Below are 15,573 nucleotides of genomic sequence, written 5' to 3' on the forward strand. Positions count from 1 at the left end.
GTTCATGGTTCGATGCGGTGTGATTGTGATAGGCTGATCCCCAAATGATGTAAGGTTATGCAGTCTCTGGTACTGTGCGTGGCCTTTTATTCCGAGCAACAGGTCACCACTGGCGGTCTTTGTGGCTTTGTAGCCTGCGCCTAGTGTTTCTATATGGCATCTGGACACAAGAAAAGGTAAAATTCTTCTAGCTTTCTTTTCTGTACTTTCACAGTGGATGATGTGGTATTTCGGGAAGTTATCTTTCTTGTTTGGAAGAAATCGAAAACTGCATTGGTGCGCCACCTCTTAGAGAGGCGATTGGTTGTGAGAGGGCTAGGAGTTCCCACGAGTTTGGTAGCTTATTCGGCGGCCATGCCAGCCACCAACCACCGAGCCCAACAAGGGGACGTTGCGAGACGCGAAGGAGACGCAAGCGCCAGCCGTACATGGCCGCTATAACCTAATATATCTACCCAAGGTTAGATATCTACACCAGGTTAACCCTTGCACCGAGAATTGTGGAAGTAAAAAGAAGTGAGGAGAGGACAGGAAAGATCAGAAGTAGTAGAAAAGACGAAGATGGAGAGAGAGAAGGAGAGAGGAAGAGGCGACTGCTGATTTCCCTTGGTTGGGTCAGTCCAGGGGTACCGTCTACATAAAGCCGGGACCAAAGGGGTGTGTTGCCTCTGCCGGGGGGCCTTAAAGGTCCAATCACCCGGCGTCGGCTCAACCCCCAGGATCCCCTTTTCGCCGGACACGGCAAAGCCACGCACGGCTAGGCGTGGGAGGGAGTCGAAACTCCCCCGTTAGCTTGGGTCCGTGGTGTCGCTACACACCAAACGCCTGCTTACGCAGGCACCCCTGGGAGGGGGGGGGCAGATGAGATTAAGAAGTTTGCGGGTATAAATTGGCAGCAGCAAGAACAGGATGGGGTTAGCTAGTGTAACATGAGAGAGGCCTTTGTCCTGCAGTGGACGTAGTCAGGCTGATGATGATGACTGAGGCACCTGTCCACCAAAGCGTATGAACACGCCAGAAAAGATGGACTGCTCAAGCTGCCTGGAAGAACCACCCTCCGAGAATTAATCGGAGGCGCGAGTGGAGCAACGGGCTTCAATTCCTTGATTAAGCTGTGCTTAAACAAAGCGAAATTCTAACATCGCCTTCTTCAAGGCATTGCTCCCTCATCATGGATGAGATGCGCATAAAACCAAAGTTGAAGTGCAATAAACAGCAAGATTGTTTCAAAGGCCATGTTGACGCAGGCGCAGAAGACCCGGCGAATGAGCCCGTGCTGGTAAATTCGCTGTTGTGCTTCGTCATAAATGGCCTGTCGACATCGTACAGGATTCCAGTGTCGTATTTTTTTACAAAGGGCCCCACATGGTACTCAACTGGCGCAGCTGGTCCGAACAGTTATCAAGAACGTGCAGGAATCAGGATTCAAGGTCGACCGACTCGTGGCCGACAATCACAAGACTCATCAGAACAACCCTGATTTGAGGCACTACGACGACCCCGAGGACAGCCGCCTCGAATGGCTCGAATTAACTTTTCCCGCGTATATGAAAGAAATAAAAAAGAGATCACCTTTCTTCACTGCAAATTTTTTCACTACAGAAACGTACGAAGCTCTTCTCCTAATCACGCACTCCACGGTAGCTTTCATTCGGCATTTGCTTTCAAGAAAGTTTTGCTTTTTTTTATTGCAACAAAGACTTGCTTTTAAGGCATATTTTTGTTAAATGTGTGCTGTTAGGCCGGTGTTGTGTATGAAGTGTATTGCTTTGTGCTCACCAGGAAGTGTGCTCACCAGGAAGGAAGTGACCCTATTGAATCCCTGTTCGGTATACGTTGAGAAGATTACTGGGATCGAATTACACCGACGTGTGGTCTGCAATGTCAGCAGCTGTGCCTGAAGGCAGCAACGTCCTACACGAGCAAAAGTCCGGACCAAGCAATACACTCCCTGCTGTAACCCGCACACCCAGCCTCCCAGGGATCCATTTGAGCTTCCACGAGGCGCCACAGACGTTCTCAAGCGTTTTAAAGTGAAAACTGTGCCAGCCATCTTGCCAGCCCTGCAAGTTACGGCCACTGTATATATGGGTGGCTACATCGTCGCGCGTGTTGTAAGGGAGCTAGCACATCGATTGTGATTACTGCTGTCAACTAACGAGTAAAGTTCCCAGTAGCCAGCCACTGCAACAGTTCACCAGGCAACTAGGACAGAGGCGGACTTCTGAAACCCTCTGACGACATATATGATGGGTTGTTTGATCACTCGTTTAAATGTGCACCTGTTTTTTGTTTTTTAATTATTTTTTTCCACGAAATACACATGTTATGCGTAGGTATAGGTAGGCACACGCACACGTGGTCTTTTCACTACTTGTTTGACCACTGATTTATGTGTGCACTTTTTTTTTTCTTTTTTTCTCTCGCTCTTTTTTTTTCTCCCGGCTGAACAATGGCATAAAAGCGCATCGGAGGTCTCCGATCGAAACATCACGAAGAAACAGTTTTCTGAAGCGTATACTTATTTTCCCCTAATTTTACGGCAACCGAACGAAGCCAGACTCTTCATAATCTACGTAAGTGCACATTATATATATATATATATATATATATATATATATATATATATATATATATATATATATATATATATATATATATTTATTTATTTATTTATTTATTTATTTATTGTACATGTATGGCAAAAACAAAAGAAAGAAGATTACCGTTCTTTTAGGTACCCAGAATTATTCCGAAAACAGTTAGCTAGATTATGCACAAACAGCCAAGGATGTCAGTCACTGTCTTATGATCGCATGCTCGCCAAGCTGCTTGTTTCCATCTTCCTGTTCATCTCTACAGTTTAACCCTTTCATAAGAGCCAGCAGCAGAAAGCAATACTTATCCTTTACATGAGGTCTCTTATAGGCAGGCTACCACTTATGCATTTTCTTGTCAACACCTATTTCAATGTAGGCGCACTGGTGTCTGTTATAGTGATTTGTCGGTTACACAAGTGTTTCTTGTAAAGGGGTTCAAGTGTACTAGATCATGCCTCTCTTCCGCACCACAGTGACCCCAGTGGCAGTTTTTGTCGACGCGAAGTGCCACCAGCTCAATGACACGGGGGCACCACACATTGAACAGTCTGGTACGGGCCATTACATTTTTTGGCATAGTGGGCTAGGGAGACAGGCTCTAATTGGTGCAAATGAAGCCACATTGACTTGTCCAGCAATAGCACGACACAGCGACTGATGTTCTTAGAAACAGACTGACATTTTCTCTTGGTACGTTTCCTGTGTGCCTTATAAATCCTATGGGATTTATAAGGCACAGCCAGCAGACTTCCAAGTATCTCCCCCCCCCCCCCCCCACACACACGCACGCAGACACAGTTGGTCCAATGTAGAGCAAGGGAGTGACAGTGTGAAAACACATCCACGAAAAAAAAGGGGGGGGGGGGGAGATGGGCTACAAAGTTTTTCAGCACACAGCGCCAACGATACCAAACGCCAGCCAAGGAATGTCACAGCAACACGTTATCTTTTATTTTCCTTTAGATCCTCCAGCATCCAACAGATAAAACTTGGCATCAAACAGGACAAAGATGGGGCACCAATGCACTCGTTAGGAAGTTTCTTGACACAATAATTAAGCTTCTAAAATGATACGTGCAGGCTTGTCATCACTCCTACGTAGAATCGTCGTTTCTCAAACCGGGTCACACAACTTGTGCAATTGCCTGCGCAACTAAATGTGCACACATATCGTCTTTATTTTCCAGTTTTCGTGCGTGTTCCCTTAAATGGTCATTGACACAGTGTCCAGTTTCTCCAAAGTTAAAAATGCCACATGACATGGGAATGGAATGCACCACTCTAGTGGAACACTTAAAGAATGGGGCTTTATGAATCTTCTGGCATCCACGTTTACTGGTGTTGGAATTACGTGGCACAGATACCCCACCTTAATGGGGCAGAAAAATTAACTGGAACCCCTGCCTACTTGCCACCTCCTTCAGATTGTAGGGAAGCTTGTCAATGTATGGCACAACCTAGGGCCCAAGGGCATCCGGTGCTCCTTGTACGTTCCGTTTTACGTTCCATTCCACGCTTGATTGATATGTGGAGTTTAACGTCCCAAAACCATGATATGATTATGAGAGACGCCGTAGTGGAGGGCTCCAGAAATTCAGACCACCAGGTGTTTTTTAACGTGCACCCAAATCTGAGCACACGGGCTTACAGCATTTTCACCTCCATCGAAAATGTAGGTGCCGCAGGCGGGATTCAATACCGCGACATGCGGGTCAGCAGCCGAGTCCTTTAGCCACTAGATCACCGCGGCGGGGCTCCGTTCCACGCTTCTATTTTTGAAAATGGTGTCCAGCTGAAATTCAGGTTTGCCATCTTTCGGCTGCATGTTTCCCCAACTCGGTTTTAACTAGTGGTCATCAAACCCTCCTTCCAAATACTACTACTACTACTACTACTACTACTACTACTACTACTACTGATCATGACTATGATAATGATAATTTTTTCTGGCCCTATAATGTCCACAGTTCCACATCAAGAACATTTAAAATGCAATGTTAATTTTTAAAATCTATTTCTATAAGATATATATTTCAATGAGAACCGTGACTACAAAACATTATTATTTTTAACTTCTTATGACACCTAATACTCAAAGCCTCGTTGGTTTGCCGAGCTGTCTACAAATTAAACTTGTCTCCAGCTTGTTGAAAAGGCCGTATAGGCGCACTTCGCATAACGAATAAATCTAAATTTGTAGGTATGAAAAACGAAATAGCGTGTGTGATACATTGGGAATTGGCTGTCGATGTCATACGATAGCATTGCTTGTTAAGTACTCGATACTGTTTCCAGCATGGAATTATTATGTCATGATTTGTGCGCCGGCAACAGTTTGCCTACACTTCTGCGGAGAAAGCGGGTGATAGGTTGTACGCATCAACTAAACCGCGGAGCGTATGCAGCCTTCGCAAACATGAATTTCGCACGCTATCTCGTTCTTCGCAAGTAGACAGGCAGGCAGAAGACGACCGAAGAATCTTATCCACCGCATGAACGTTTTCGCATCAAAAACTTGCGTTTGAACTTCGCGCTTAATTTTGTACATTGTTGCCAGACACGCGCAAGCGAAACTTCTATTTTTGCAAGATTCGCGACACTGCACCACGACCTACTGTACTCCTCACCTGCCCAGCTGGCGGCGGTCTACGGAGCTGCCTGCGCCGGCCCGCCCGCCGGCCCAGATTCCGAACTTCGCCACCTAGAGAGCGCCCGAGTTACCCCAGCTGAGCGCTGGTGGATGCATGAAAATGCGTGGGTTGCCGCCGGTTAGAGAAGAGTTTCAACACGCATTGAGTAAATGTGGCGGCTATTTTGAATAATTTTATTTTATGTGACTTTGAGAATCTTTTTTTGCACTTTAGTTAGCATTTTAGTGCATTGTTTTTCAAATAGAATCGCAAATGGGGTACAAACACATGTATCAGCGTGCAAAACAAGAAAGAATGACGACGGAGACAGGTTCTAAGAAGCGCTGGCCACCAAATGTTTATTTAACTCATGATACCAGCTATATGTGTAAACAATAATAGACTTGTTGCCGTTTGAGTACACTCAGCTGGCTTCCATTTACTGTCAGGGCAAGAAAGGGCAAGAACTATGACATTTGACAGTGTCCGCGGCATCCGGCGCGCATAGAAAACAACCAAATACAGATAATTTTGCGCATAAATAACTTCGTCTCAAATGGCAAATGTAGATCGCAGGTACATGAATAATCAATGAAAGCCACTCTTCAACTGTTTTGAAACGAAACAGCACTTAAAATAACTTATTCAACACTAATTCTTCGCACAATGGGTGTGTTTTAAAACCTAGTTGCATAACCACATGTAGTGACATGGTTTCCATATGTGCACTCTTGTCATCTTTCTGGTCGTTTACTTTCTTGAGTTTGTAGGTTTATTATTATTTTTTGCGCTAATATGCGTTTCAGTCTGTCATGCACCACCAATCAGTCCAGCAAATCACTCTTTCAGAAACACATAGTCTTTTATAACACAGAAATCACCTTGATCCATTTTTCACGGACCTCGGTGACTGGAAACTCATGAAAAACCATATCATGAGTCTTCCCTTGTCTTGATTCACAGAAAGGCACGCAGCACACCACCGTCGTGATGGTTAACTTGCACCAAGAAACGTCGCTTCGCTGGTGTACAAACTGCACCGACCTGCACGCTTCTGTCGCAGCTCGGCACGATCAGACGGTTGCAAAAGATCGTCATTATGCTTTTAAGTTTATTCAAAATGAAGCTTTTATGCATTTTAATCGTCCAGAGTGTATGCACGCGTAAACATTGCTGCTCATAATTTTTTCCCAGTGTCGCGCGAGCAAACGACAAAAAAAGCGCGGCGACCCATGTTTTGGCCGTCAGGAACCGATGCGGATGAGGTAAGTTGCAGTTCCACATGGCGCATAGCGGCAGGCGCCAATACCAGAAGAGGCGTGCTAGCGCTTCGCTCGCAGGGCAGGTCAGTAAAATACAGTAGGTCGTGCGCTGCACCGAGTGCCCAGCAAGAAATATAATATCAAAGACAAAAGCCGGTATATTTCGGTTGTTATAAATAACCAAGCGATTGCTGACCGTTCCTTTAGTTGTAAATATTGAACTAGAAAACATGACATTATCATTACTTGTCTAACGCGTAAATTACTGCTTCCCATTTGTTCCGCACACGGAGGAAGGAATTCTTTCCTTCCTCCTTCCTTCCTCCGTGGTTCCTCATATTTTGTTCCGCAGCAGTGGTTGCTGCGCCGCGTGTCGCAGCACTGTAGCCATACCTACACAGAAATGACTCCTGCGCCGCACAGAATTGACGTCAGAAAAATTGTCACAAAATACGTCGTTTCTGATTTAGCGCGTTGTTTGAATTTACTGAATCGGAACGTGACTCAGCTGCTCAGCAGACGCTCACTTGCTGCTGCTGCTGCTGCTGCTGCCGCTGCTGCTGCCGCTGCCGCTGCCGCCGCTGCCGCCGCCGCCGCCGCTGCTGCCGCTGCCGCTGCTGCTGCTGCTGGAGTATGGCTGGTTGCTGCTTCTGCGAGCTGTCGACAGGCCTTGTTCTGCTACATATTCGCAAGCCTCGAACATCATCTTCATCTAAGCTCAACCGCTCATTTTCACTGCTATTTTATATTTACTAACGTTGTTTATATCCATCCCAATATGTATTTTTGTGATTTTTCGCGTATAGGCTGATTTAGCAGTATTTGTACGTGGTCCTTTCTTTGGTCATCCGTGTTAACGTGCTTCGTATCTGTGGCGTAGTGCATTTGCGTAATTGACAGCCGTGTTTTAGATTAAATATTCACTTTCTTGTTTCTTTTTTTTTATGGTCTAATTCTGAATTGAAAGTGTGGGCAACATGACGCATGTGTTAGTCGCTGGCGATTCGATGGTGAAATACGTGGACCAGTATTTCTCATCGCACCGTGGCTTGTCTGTTAGCGTTGCCGCACACAGAGGAATAAGAATTGAGCACTTGCTCTCAATGATTGCTGACAAGCTGGCCAGTTTTGATGTTGTCATTGTACACGTTGGCACGAACAACACTGTTGACAGTGTCAACATGTTCATGGACAAATATCGCCAGCTCGCTCAGGGAATCATCGAAAGCAATCCCACGTTGCATGTAGCTTTTTCTGCCATTCTTCCTCGGGGGCAGAATCGGTGCCGCCAAGGGGAAGAACAGTTGTCTGATGTTTGTCATTTGAATGGCCACTACAGGAATGTGAATGCCGCACCCGCACAGCTTTGCCTGGAGAGGGGCTTCACTTTCCTGGATAGTCTTGTGGACAGCTGGCCTGGATTCCTGAGCAGGGATGGTGTCCACCCCAGCCGGCTTGGCAACAAGGTGCTGGCAGACTTCCTGTACCGGGAGGCCTGTGTCTTGTCCACTCATCTAGAGAGGAGACGCATCCAGCAGTCCTACAAGGAGTCCAAGGCATCTGCATGGAGTGGGTGGGCTCGGCAGGAGCACTTTGCCATCAACTTGGAAGCCGATTTTCCTGCACTTGGTATGCATGCAGTTCAACATTCTTCAGCAGTAGGTGGACCTTCCGCTGCACCAGCTCCTGTCTGGAAAACCAGCAGTGCTCTCATGCAGAGACACGACACTGACAAACTGGCCAGTACCATTCATAGTATTGGCTTTATGCTCGTTGGCGGTGTCCGCATTCGCTGCAAGGGAAGCAAGGCTTGGTGGACCTGGGACAGCCTGCCTTCCCCCATTTTTTATGGCACAAGTGTTCCATGTAAGGGAAACACTGAGGAGAGGCCTGTTCAGCCAATGATTTCTAGTCGAGGTGCAAGCACCACTTGTGACAGGAAAATAAGGAGAGCCTCACAGGAGCATGAGAATGCTCTTGTTGTGCGCTCTTCTGTGGGGGAAGAGGAGGCTATTGCTGGAAAAGCAGCTGTGCCACAGGCTGTCGGCCAGTGTGGCGACAGTGAGTGGAAACTGGTGCAGTCAAAGAAGAGCCCGCAGAGGCCTGAGGCACTGCACAAGCAAGAACAGAGCTCTAAAGTGTGTGCAGACAGTGAAGGCAAAGTTCTTGCTGTGACAGCTGCCAATTCTATCAGGTCCACTTCACCTATGTCAGCAGTTGTGAGCCAGAAACAGATTCAGTCTGCTTCTTCCGCTGTCTGTGGTAGAAAGCCTGAAGGACGAGCCAGTGTCTCGCACAACGTCATTCGTGATAGTTTTAAAAAGGTGCAGTGTGTTCCTAGCAAGCAGTTGAAAGACTGCTCAGTTAGTTCCGCGACTCACTGTGAATCTGTCAGGAATGACGCTGTGTGCGAGGTTTCTGTCTGCAAAAGCCATCTACCAGCACTGACTCGGGATTGGATGCGAATTGAGTGCGATCCTGGCACAGAGGCTGGTGACCCTATGGAAGCTGGGTGCACTGCAGCTGTGCAGTACAAGTATTGTGAGGCTGCTTTGACATCCAGAAGCAGGCCTGCCAGCCCTGGTGCCCAGGCTATTTGTGTAAGCACTGGTGCCAACCCAACTGTCCTCAATAACCCAGTAAATACACTACATGAGGGGGGGGGGTAACAAAGTTTATTTAAATGCAACATTTGATAACTTTCCTTCTTTTAAGAAAAGCTTTGATGAGTGGTGCAGGGACGGCAGGCATGTAGTCATGATAAATAAGAGTAATAAAAGTCCATTCACATCAGAAGATAAGGATTACGAGTATATTAGGATTAAATATAGCTGCATTCACGGTCGCACAATAAAGCACAGGGGAGTAGGAAAGCGACCAAAGCAAGCTTACAATGGTACTGGCTGTGAAATGACAGTATTGGTAAGCCTATGTAAATCGCCTACTCTACACTACAAGATAACTAAACTACAAGCTAAGCATAACCATCCCACAGAATATTATGATTTGTATTCTCAGAAGAGGCTCCTGAATTATGGAGAAAAAGAAGAATTTTTTTACTTAGCCTAATGTAATATTGGCGCAAAGGATTTTAAAAACTTGGTCGAGCAGAAAACTGGTAAGAAGTTAACTACAAAGGACATTAATAATTACAAGCAACGATTTTCTATTCCTATCCGCAATGAGCAGGCTCATGGTGAAATGGTTTTAGAGAAGATAGAGACCTTGCTAAAAAATAATACAAACTGGGTTATTCACTATGAAATGAATCAAAATAATAACCTGCAATTCATACTTCTTCAAACAACACACATGCATGAGATTTTCAAAAAGTATCCAGAGATTCTATTTATTGATGGGTCGTATAAAGTGAATATTAAAGGTGATATTCTTTACTCTATATTAGTTCAAGATGGTCGTCGTCGTGGGAGACCTGTGTGTTATGCCTTCTTACGAAACGAGATGACTGAAATTGTTGAGCCCTTGTTCACAAAGTTTGTAGATTTCAACCCATTTGTTGTGTCTGCGTGCAAAGTAGTGATGATTCATAAAGATCTCAATAAACTGCACGTTTTAACCAGTATTCTTCCTAATTCTAACATACTTTTGTGTACGTAGCATGTGTTGCATTGTTTCCAGCAAAAGGTTAATGAAAAGGCTAAACAGCAACGTGATCAGTTGCTTCCTCTCTTAAAAAGCTTAGTTTATTCCCCCACTGAGCAAGACTACTTCGATAAGCTTGCTGACCTCCAAGCTATGACTTGCACAGATTTCATTTCTTACAATATGCATAACTGGCACTTGTGTAAGGAAATGTGGGTACATGCATATCGGCAAGCCCTTCCTACATTTGGTAAAAATACTAATAATCGCATTGAGTGCACCAATCAAAAGATTAAAAATTATCTCTCTTCAAGCATGCATTTGGTTCAAGCAATAGAAGTATTGGTAGGTTACATTGATAATGATTCTTTATCTCTACAGTTCTCTAAGCTTAAAGAAATGAAGCTGAACCTAAACATAAATGATTTCAATGACTCATTTCAGCTAGAATTGTCCCGTAATTGCACTTCTGAGGCTACAAGTAAAGTACGAGAGCAGTATGAGAAGTTTAAAAATGTAAGTTATCAAGTCACTTCCACTCCTAATTCTTATGTTGTAGCTTCACCAAGATCACAGTACAGTGTTTCATTGTGCTTGACTTCTTGCACATGTGCTTTTTATAACCAGTACACTCTGCCTTGCGCACATATTTTAGCAGTGCGTGACTTTACCAAGCAAGATCTTTTCGACAAGGCTTGCATACCGGACAGGTGGTGCAAGGATCATTTCCTGAGTGACAGCTGCACAACCACTACTGCCACACCAGTGGTAACAAGCAGCATTCAGTCACCACCCTGTGTGAAGCTTGACATTGCACAAGAGAAGTATACTTATGCTTATAGAAGTCTTTGCAAAATATCAAAAACCATGGCTAACGTATTATCTAATTGTGGTGAGAAGGAGTTAATAGAAAAACTTTCGTCCTGCGAGGCTTTCTTCAGAAATTAAACACATTTCCTCGTAACCAAACTTCAGCAGCCATAAAGGCTCCACCAGCTCAGTTAGCACAAACTACTGCCACAAGTTACCTTGGGCATTCTAACAGTACAAAACTTGTGATACCTTTGGTTAAAGCAAGAAGGGGGCGGCCAAAAAAAGTGAGAGCTGTCAAGCGGAATTTTTTTCCAAATCAAGTAAAAAAGGTAGGCCTTGCGACGAGTAAGGTAGACATGCTGAATGTCTACAAACGGTATTCTCTTTCAGATGCAGATTTAAATGTTCTGGTACAGGGTACCTCCATATCAGATAGCATAATTAATGTCGCACAGTATTTAATTCAGAAAAAATATCCTACTTGTGTCGGCTTTCAAGATGTCTTACTGGGCCAATGTTTGCAATTCACTCAAATCAAAGGCCCTTTCGTTCAAATTTTGCATGTTCAGAACCCCAATCATTGGCTTACAGTAACAAATGTTGGTGCCGACAAAAACACAGCCTTCATATATGATTCAATTGATCAAGATACCCCTCCTTACGCTGTCAGGCAAATCTGTCATATTCTAAAATTACAATCGCCAACATTAACCATTCAAACAATGAAGGCACAAAACCAGTGCAACACACTTGACTGTGGCTTGTTTGCAATTGCTAACATGTATTATATAGCATCAGGCAGAAAACCAGAAACTTTGAACCTTAACCAAGTTATGCTACGCAAACATTTGCTGCAATGCATAAAGAATGGTATGATCGAAGACTTTCCCCTCATAAACTTCATGGCTGCTGGCGTACAGCCAATAGATAGTATTTCTGAATCTTGTCTTTATTTGTCGCAAAAAATATACACGCATTGGGGCAGTATATACAGAAGGAGGTCCCATAGCACAAGGCTGAAAGGGGACCTCCTGTTAGAAAATGACATGTTGATAAGTACAACAAAATGGCAACAAAAAAGTGATTAAGTAATTATTGATAGTAACAAAAACAACGCAAACATGCAATAAAAAAACAATGTTCAGTAATTGTGCATAACTATGAAAACAACGAAACATACAATAAAAATGGCAGTAGAATCGGGAATGAAATGACGTTAATTAATGATATACAGCTAATAAAAGAACTCCAATGTGCATGGGTAAGAAATGTGAAAATAACGCACACAGTAATAGCTGTAAATGTAAGAGAACGCCGATATAAAAATGAAGATGAGTTATGATTGCGAGATGAGAAGATGAGATTTACAAGTTACATTGTGTCTGCTGGCAACCGCTATATTGTGGGGTAGTATTGGACATTACTTGTGCAGGTTGTTCAAGAGGATTTCACGGAGCTTGTCTCGGCTTTTTAGCAGCTAACTTGGACAAAAAAGTATTCGTGCGTTCTAAATCATGTTTGCTGGTTGGCAAGGAAAAGATACGTTCTCCTAATTAATAATAGCATTCCATTTTCGTGTAGACATATGGCAAAATTTTTAACCATTCTTCATGTCTCCTCCTCCTCTAATTTTTGCTTTTCTTTAAAGGGCCACTCACAGGGTTTGACGATTTTGAGCTGACAAGCGCAACGCATACATCGGGAGTTTATGGTCACGTCTGCCAAACATTGCAACTCTATGCGCCGCGGAAATGGGTCAAATTTCAAGACGAACGCTTCTTCCCCTTTCTTTTGCAGGTGCGCGCCCTGAAAAGTAGGGTATGATGTGCACGTATGAATCGCCCTACATACACAGAAGTACAGTGACATTGGTCCTCTTTGTAGACGACTGTGCTCTGACGCTGCCAACAGTGGCACGTGACATGGCAAAAATTTTGTAACGCGACATGCAGAGTTAATGTACTTTGTTGCTTGAAGAGATTAATAAAACTTGGTATACATATTGAGACGCAATAGGAGAAGTGTTTGTCTTTTTCATTTTTTTTCACCGTGAATTGCAACGAGATGCGGAGCTAATGTGCAGGCGTTTCGCATGCGTTCGTGTCTCCGCGGTTACTGCATCAAGCAGACGCCTGTCCTGGAATAGAATTAATGGTCCTGCGCATTTGAGCACTCATTATGCTCATCTTTTCAACCGCATTAAAGCCAGCGTTTCCAAACGACCTCGCAGAAACAGGCAGTAGACACAAAATAACGCTGGTTAACAAAACAACACCGCTCGCGCGCTCGAGGGTTGGGCTTGTTCGAGCACGTCATGTGCACGTGACCTCTTGGTTGGATGCTGGAGAGGGTAGGAAAGATATTTGGCTTGTGAAGGCTACACGAGGGAGTGGCAAGGGTTTTGAACTTGCCTCCATTTATCCTTGTTTCCTGCTGCTAAAAAAAAAAGAAACTGTTTTCTCAGCTCGTAATGAACCGATTGAAAAACTTTTTGAGGTATAATGCTCTCCGTCGGACACACAACTTCCACAGTCTAACTAAAATTTGTTACGGGACCTGGTGAGTGGCCCTTTAAGAACTGACTTTAGGGATCGAAAGTATGAAGTTAGGCATGTTGGTAATGCATAACTGATCACACAGCACAAAAATTTGACCCAGGACAAAAGAAGGAACAAACACGAGTGCTCACTTCCAAGAAGATTCATCTTGAAGAGCGAACACATATATACTCCTGAAATGTGAAAATCAGGCAAATCATTCAAGAAGCCCACAACTGCCATACACAAATATCTTACATTTTCAAGAAAGACAATTCGTTTTGACAAAGCCCGAGATGGAGTGCTGACGCAGTTCAGCTCTAGTCTACAAATCCTCTTTGGCTCGATAATTTCTCTTGCCATTTTATTTGTTGTTTTTTTCTTCCAGCGATAGTGCTGTCGTGCAAAAGCAGTTTGCAGCCACACGTGCTGCAATGAACACGCTGGTAACCTCAAGAATGGTCGCAATCGTTTCTTGGCCTTGCATTGACGCAGGTGTGGCTCGAAACCACTTTTGTGTGACACCATTATCATTGGAAAAAAAAAACTACAAGAGAAATCGTCGTGGCGAAAAGGATTTGTAGACTAGAGTTGAACTGCGTCAGCACTTTCTCTCACTCTCTCTCTAAGGATTTGTCAAAACGAATTGTCTTTCCTGAGGATGTAAGGTTTTCGTGCATGGCAGTTGTGGGCTTTTTGAATGATTTGTCTGTTTTTTGCATTTCAAGAGTATATATGTGTTTACTCTTCAAGATAAATCTTGTTGGAAGTGAGCACTCGTCTTTGTTCCTACTCTTCTCCTGGGTCAAACTTTCACGTTATGTGATGAGTTAACTTTCTGCATGCACCACCTTATTTTTTTCCCTTGTTGTAAGTGGTGGAGCGTTAACTAGGAGTACATAAAAACATTGCCAAATGTATGTTACCCCGATGAACCGAATTCCTTCGTTGAGGCAATCCTTTTTGTGGCATTCCTTATTTATTGACTTCTCATCACGTCAAACCTGTCTCTTCCATAAAAGTTCTAGGACTAGTTCTTGCTTTGTTCTGTTTTTTTTTGCCAAAAGTAGAAAAACTTTCCTTTGTTGAGGAAATTTTCCTGAATTAGATATCTTGGAATTAGATATATTCATATCTGATTCCAAGAATGAAAAATAAAAAAACAAGAAAATTCATAGGCCGATTGCTAAATGTCAACTCAATAAGGATTTCGGAAATAATATCATGAATAAGCCGCAACAAACACTCATGCATGCAGCCTTTTACAATGTGCAGCTGTAAACTGCAAAAAAAAAGTATCAGATAATGTATATGATTTGCTTTTTTTTCTTTTTAGCAACAGTAACTTGCCCTTTAGAAGAAAGATATAAATATTAAATTTTCAAAAATAGTCATTTTTAAAAACCTGTCAATATATCAAAATTGTTTAGTTGATTCATGATTATGCAAGCAGTTCTTGCATGCCTGTGACACAGGGATTTTAATGTGGGCAGGTTGAGTTTGTAATGTTCTAAAGCCTCAGCATTTTGGTGTTATATTACATTCAAATATTTTATGAATTCAATTATGAAATTTGCTCACAATGAGTTTGTTACAAATTAAGCAACGAAAATATGTGTATATATTGCCCACATTAACATCACACTGCCACAAGTCTCAAGGCGGAGCCTGACCGCTACAGAGCGCGTTCTCGGGTGGCGGATAGAGAAAAGTCTTGCAATGAAGTGATGCTAAGCAGCTTCAATAAACAAGACTGGCACTTGTGCCCGCGGACCAACAGGCAGAAAATACATATGACAACAGGAGTCTTTTCACTGTTGTGGTGGGCAAGTTGAAAGTTTCAGGTGCCATTTTTTTATACTCTTTGATTTACCTGTTGTTTTTTCGTCTGTTTTCCTCATCTCGTACAGGTCCAGTACATTGCGGACTCACCCTGTTGCAAAGTCGTCAAGACGTTGGATGATGCTGTCTTCTTCCAGCTAAATTATGCACTACTAAGAAGGGGATTAAAATTCTATTTTGTAGCAGTTATTTTACAAATAAATGTTAGTAAAATTTTTCTTGGTTGTAGTAGTGTCATTGTTTTTGTTCACAGACCATAACATCACATAAGACAGGAATTCAAGTG

The 15,573-nt window shown here is 43.5% G+C and overlaps 1 protein-coding gene across 5 annotated transcripts; it reads left to right on the forward strand.

Moving 5' to 3' along the window:
- Positions 1 to 6,456: 6,456 nt before the first annotated feature.
- On the forward strand, positions 6,457 to 15,505 carry LOC119160919 (uncharacterized). Of its 5 annotated transcripts, none has more exons than XM_075880443.1 (3): positions 6,457 to 6,495; positions 7,832 to 8,121; positions 10,751 to 12,921. In XM_075880443.1, the coding sequence occupies exons 1-3, from the start codon at positions 6,485 to 6,487 to the stop codon at positions 11,041 to 11,043; spliced, it is 594 nt and encodes a 197-aa protein (XP_075736558.1). In that variant the 5' UTR covers positions 6,457 to 6,484; the 3' UTR covers positions 11,044 to 12,921. The 5 variants fall into 5 exon arrangements, with proteins under 5 accessions (XP_075736558.1, XP_075736556.1, XP_075736557.1 ...); XM_075880441.1 differs by lacking the exon at positions 6,457 to 6,495 and adding an exon at positions 15,356 to 15,505 and having other exon boundaries at positions 7,114 to 8,121; positions 10,751 to 10,919; XM_075880442.1 differs by lacking the exons at positions 6,457 to 6,495; positions 10,751 to 12,921 and adding an exon at positions 15,356 to 15,505 and having other exon boundaries at positions 7,115 to 8,121.
- Positions 15,506 to 15,573: the final 68 nt, after the last annotated feature.

Source organism: Rhipicephalus microplus, chromosome X, assembly GCF_043290135.1.
Source record: "Rhipicephalus microplus isolate Deutch F79 chromosome X, USDA_Rmic, whole genome shotgun sequence".
NCBI lineage: Eukaryota > Metazoa > Arthropoda > Arachnida > Ixodida > Ixodidae > Rhipicephalus > Rhipicephalus microplus.

Excerpts from the sequence above, each read along its gene's own strand:
- LOC119160919 (XM_075880439.1), top strand. The coding sequence starts at position 8,205 with ATGCAGAGACACGACACTGACAAACTGGCCAGTACCATTCATAGTATT. Across the intron at positions 9,093-10,750 it reads CTGGTGCCCAGGCTATTTGT|CAGTGCGTGACTTTACCAAG; the intron begins GTAAGCACTGGT and ends CACATATTTTAG.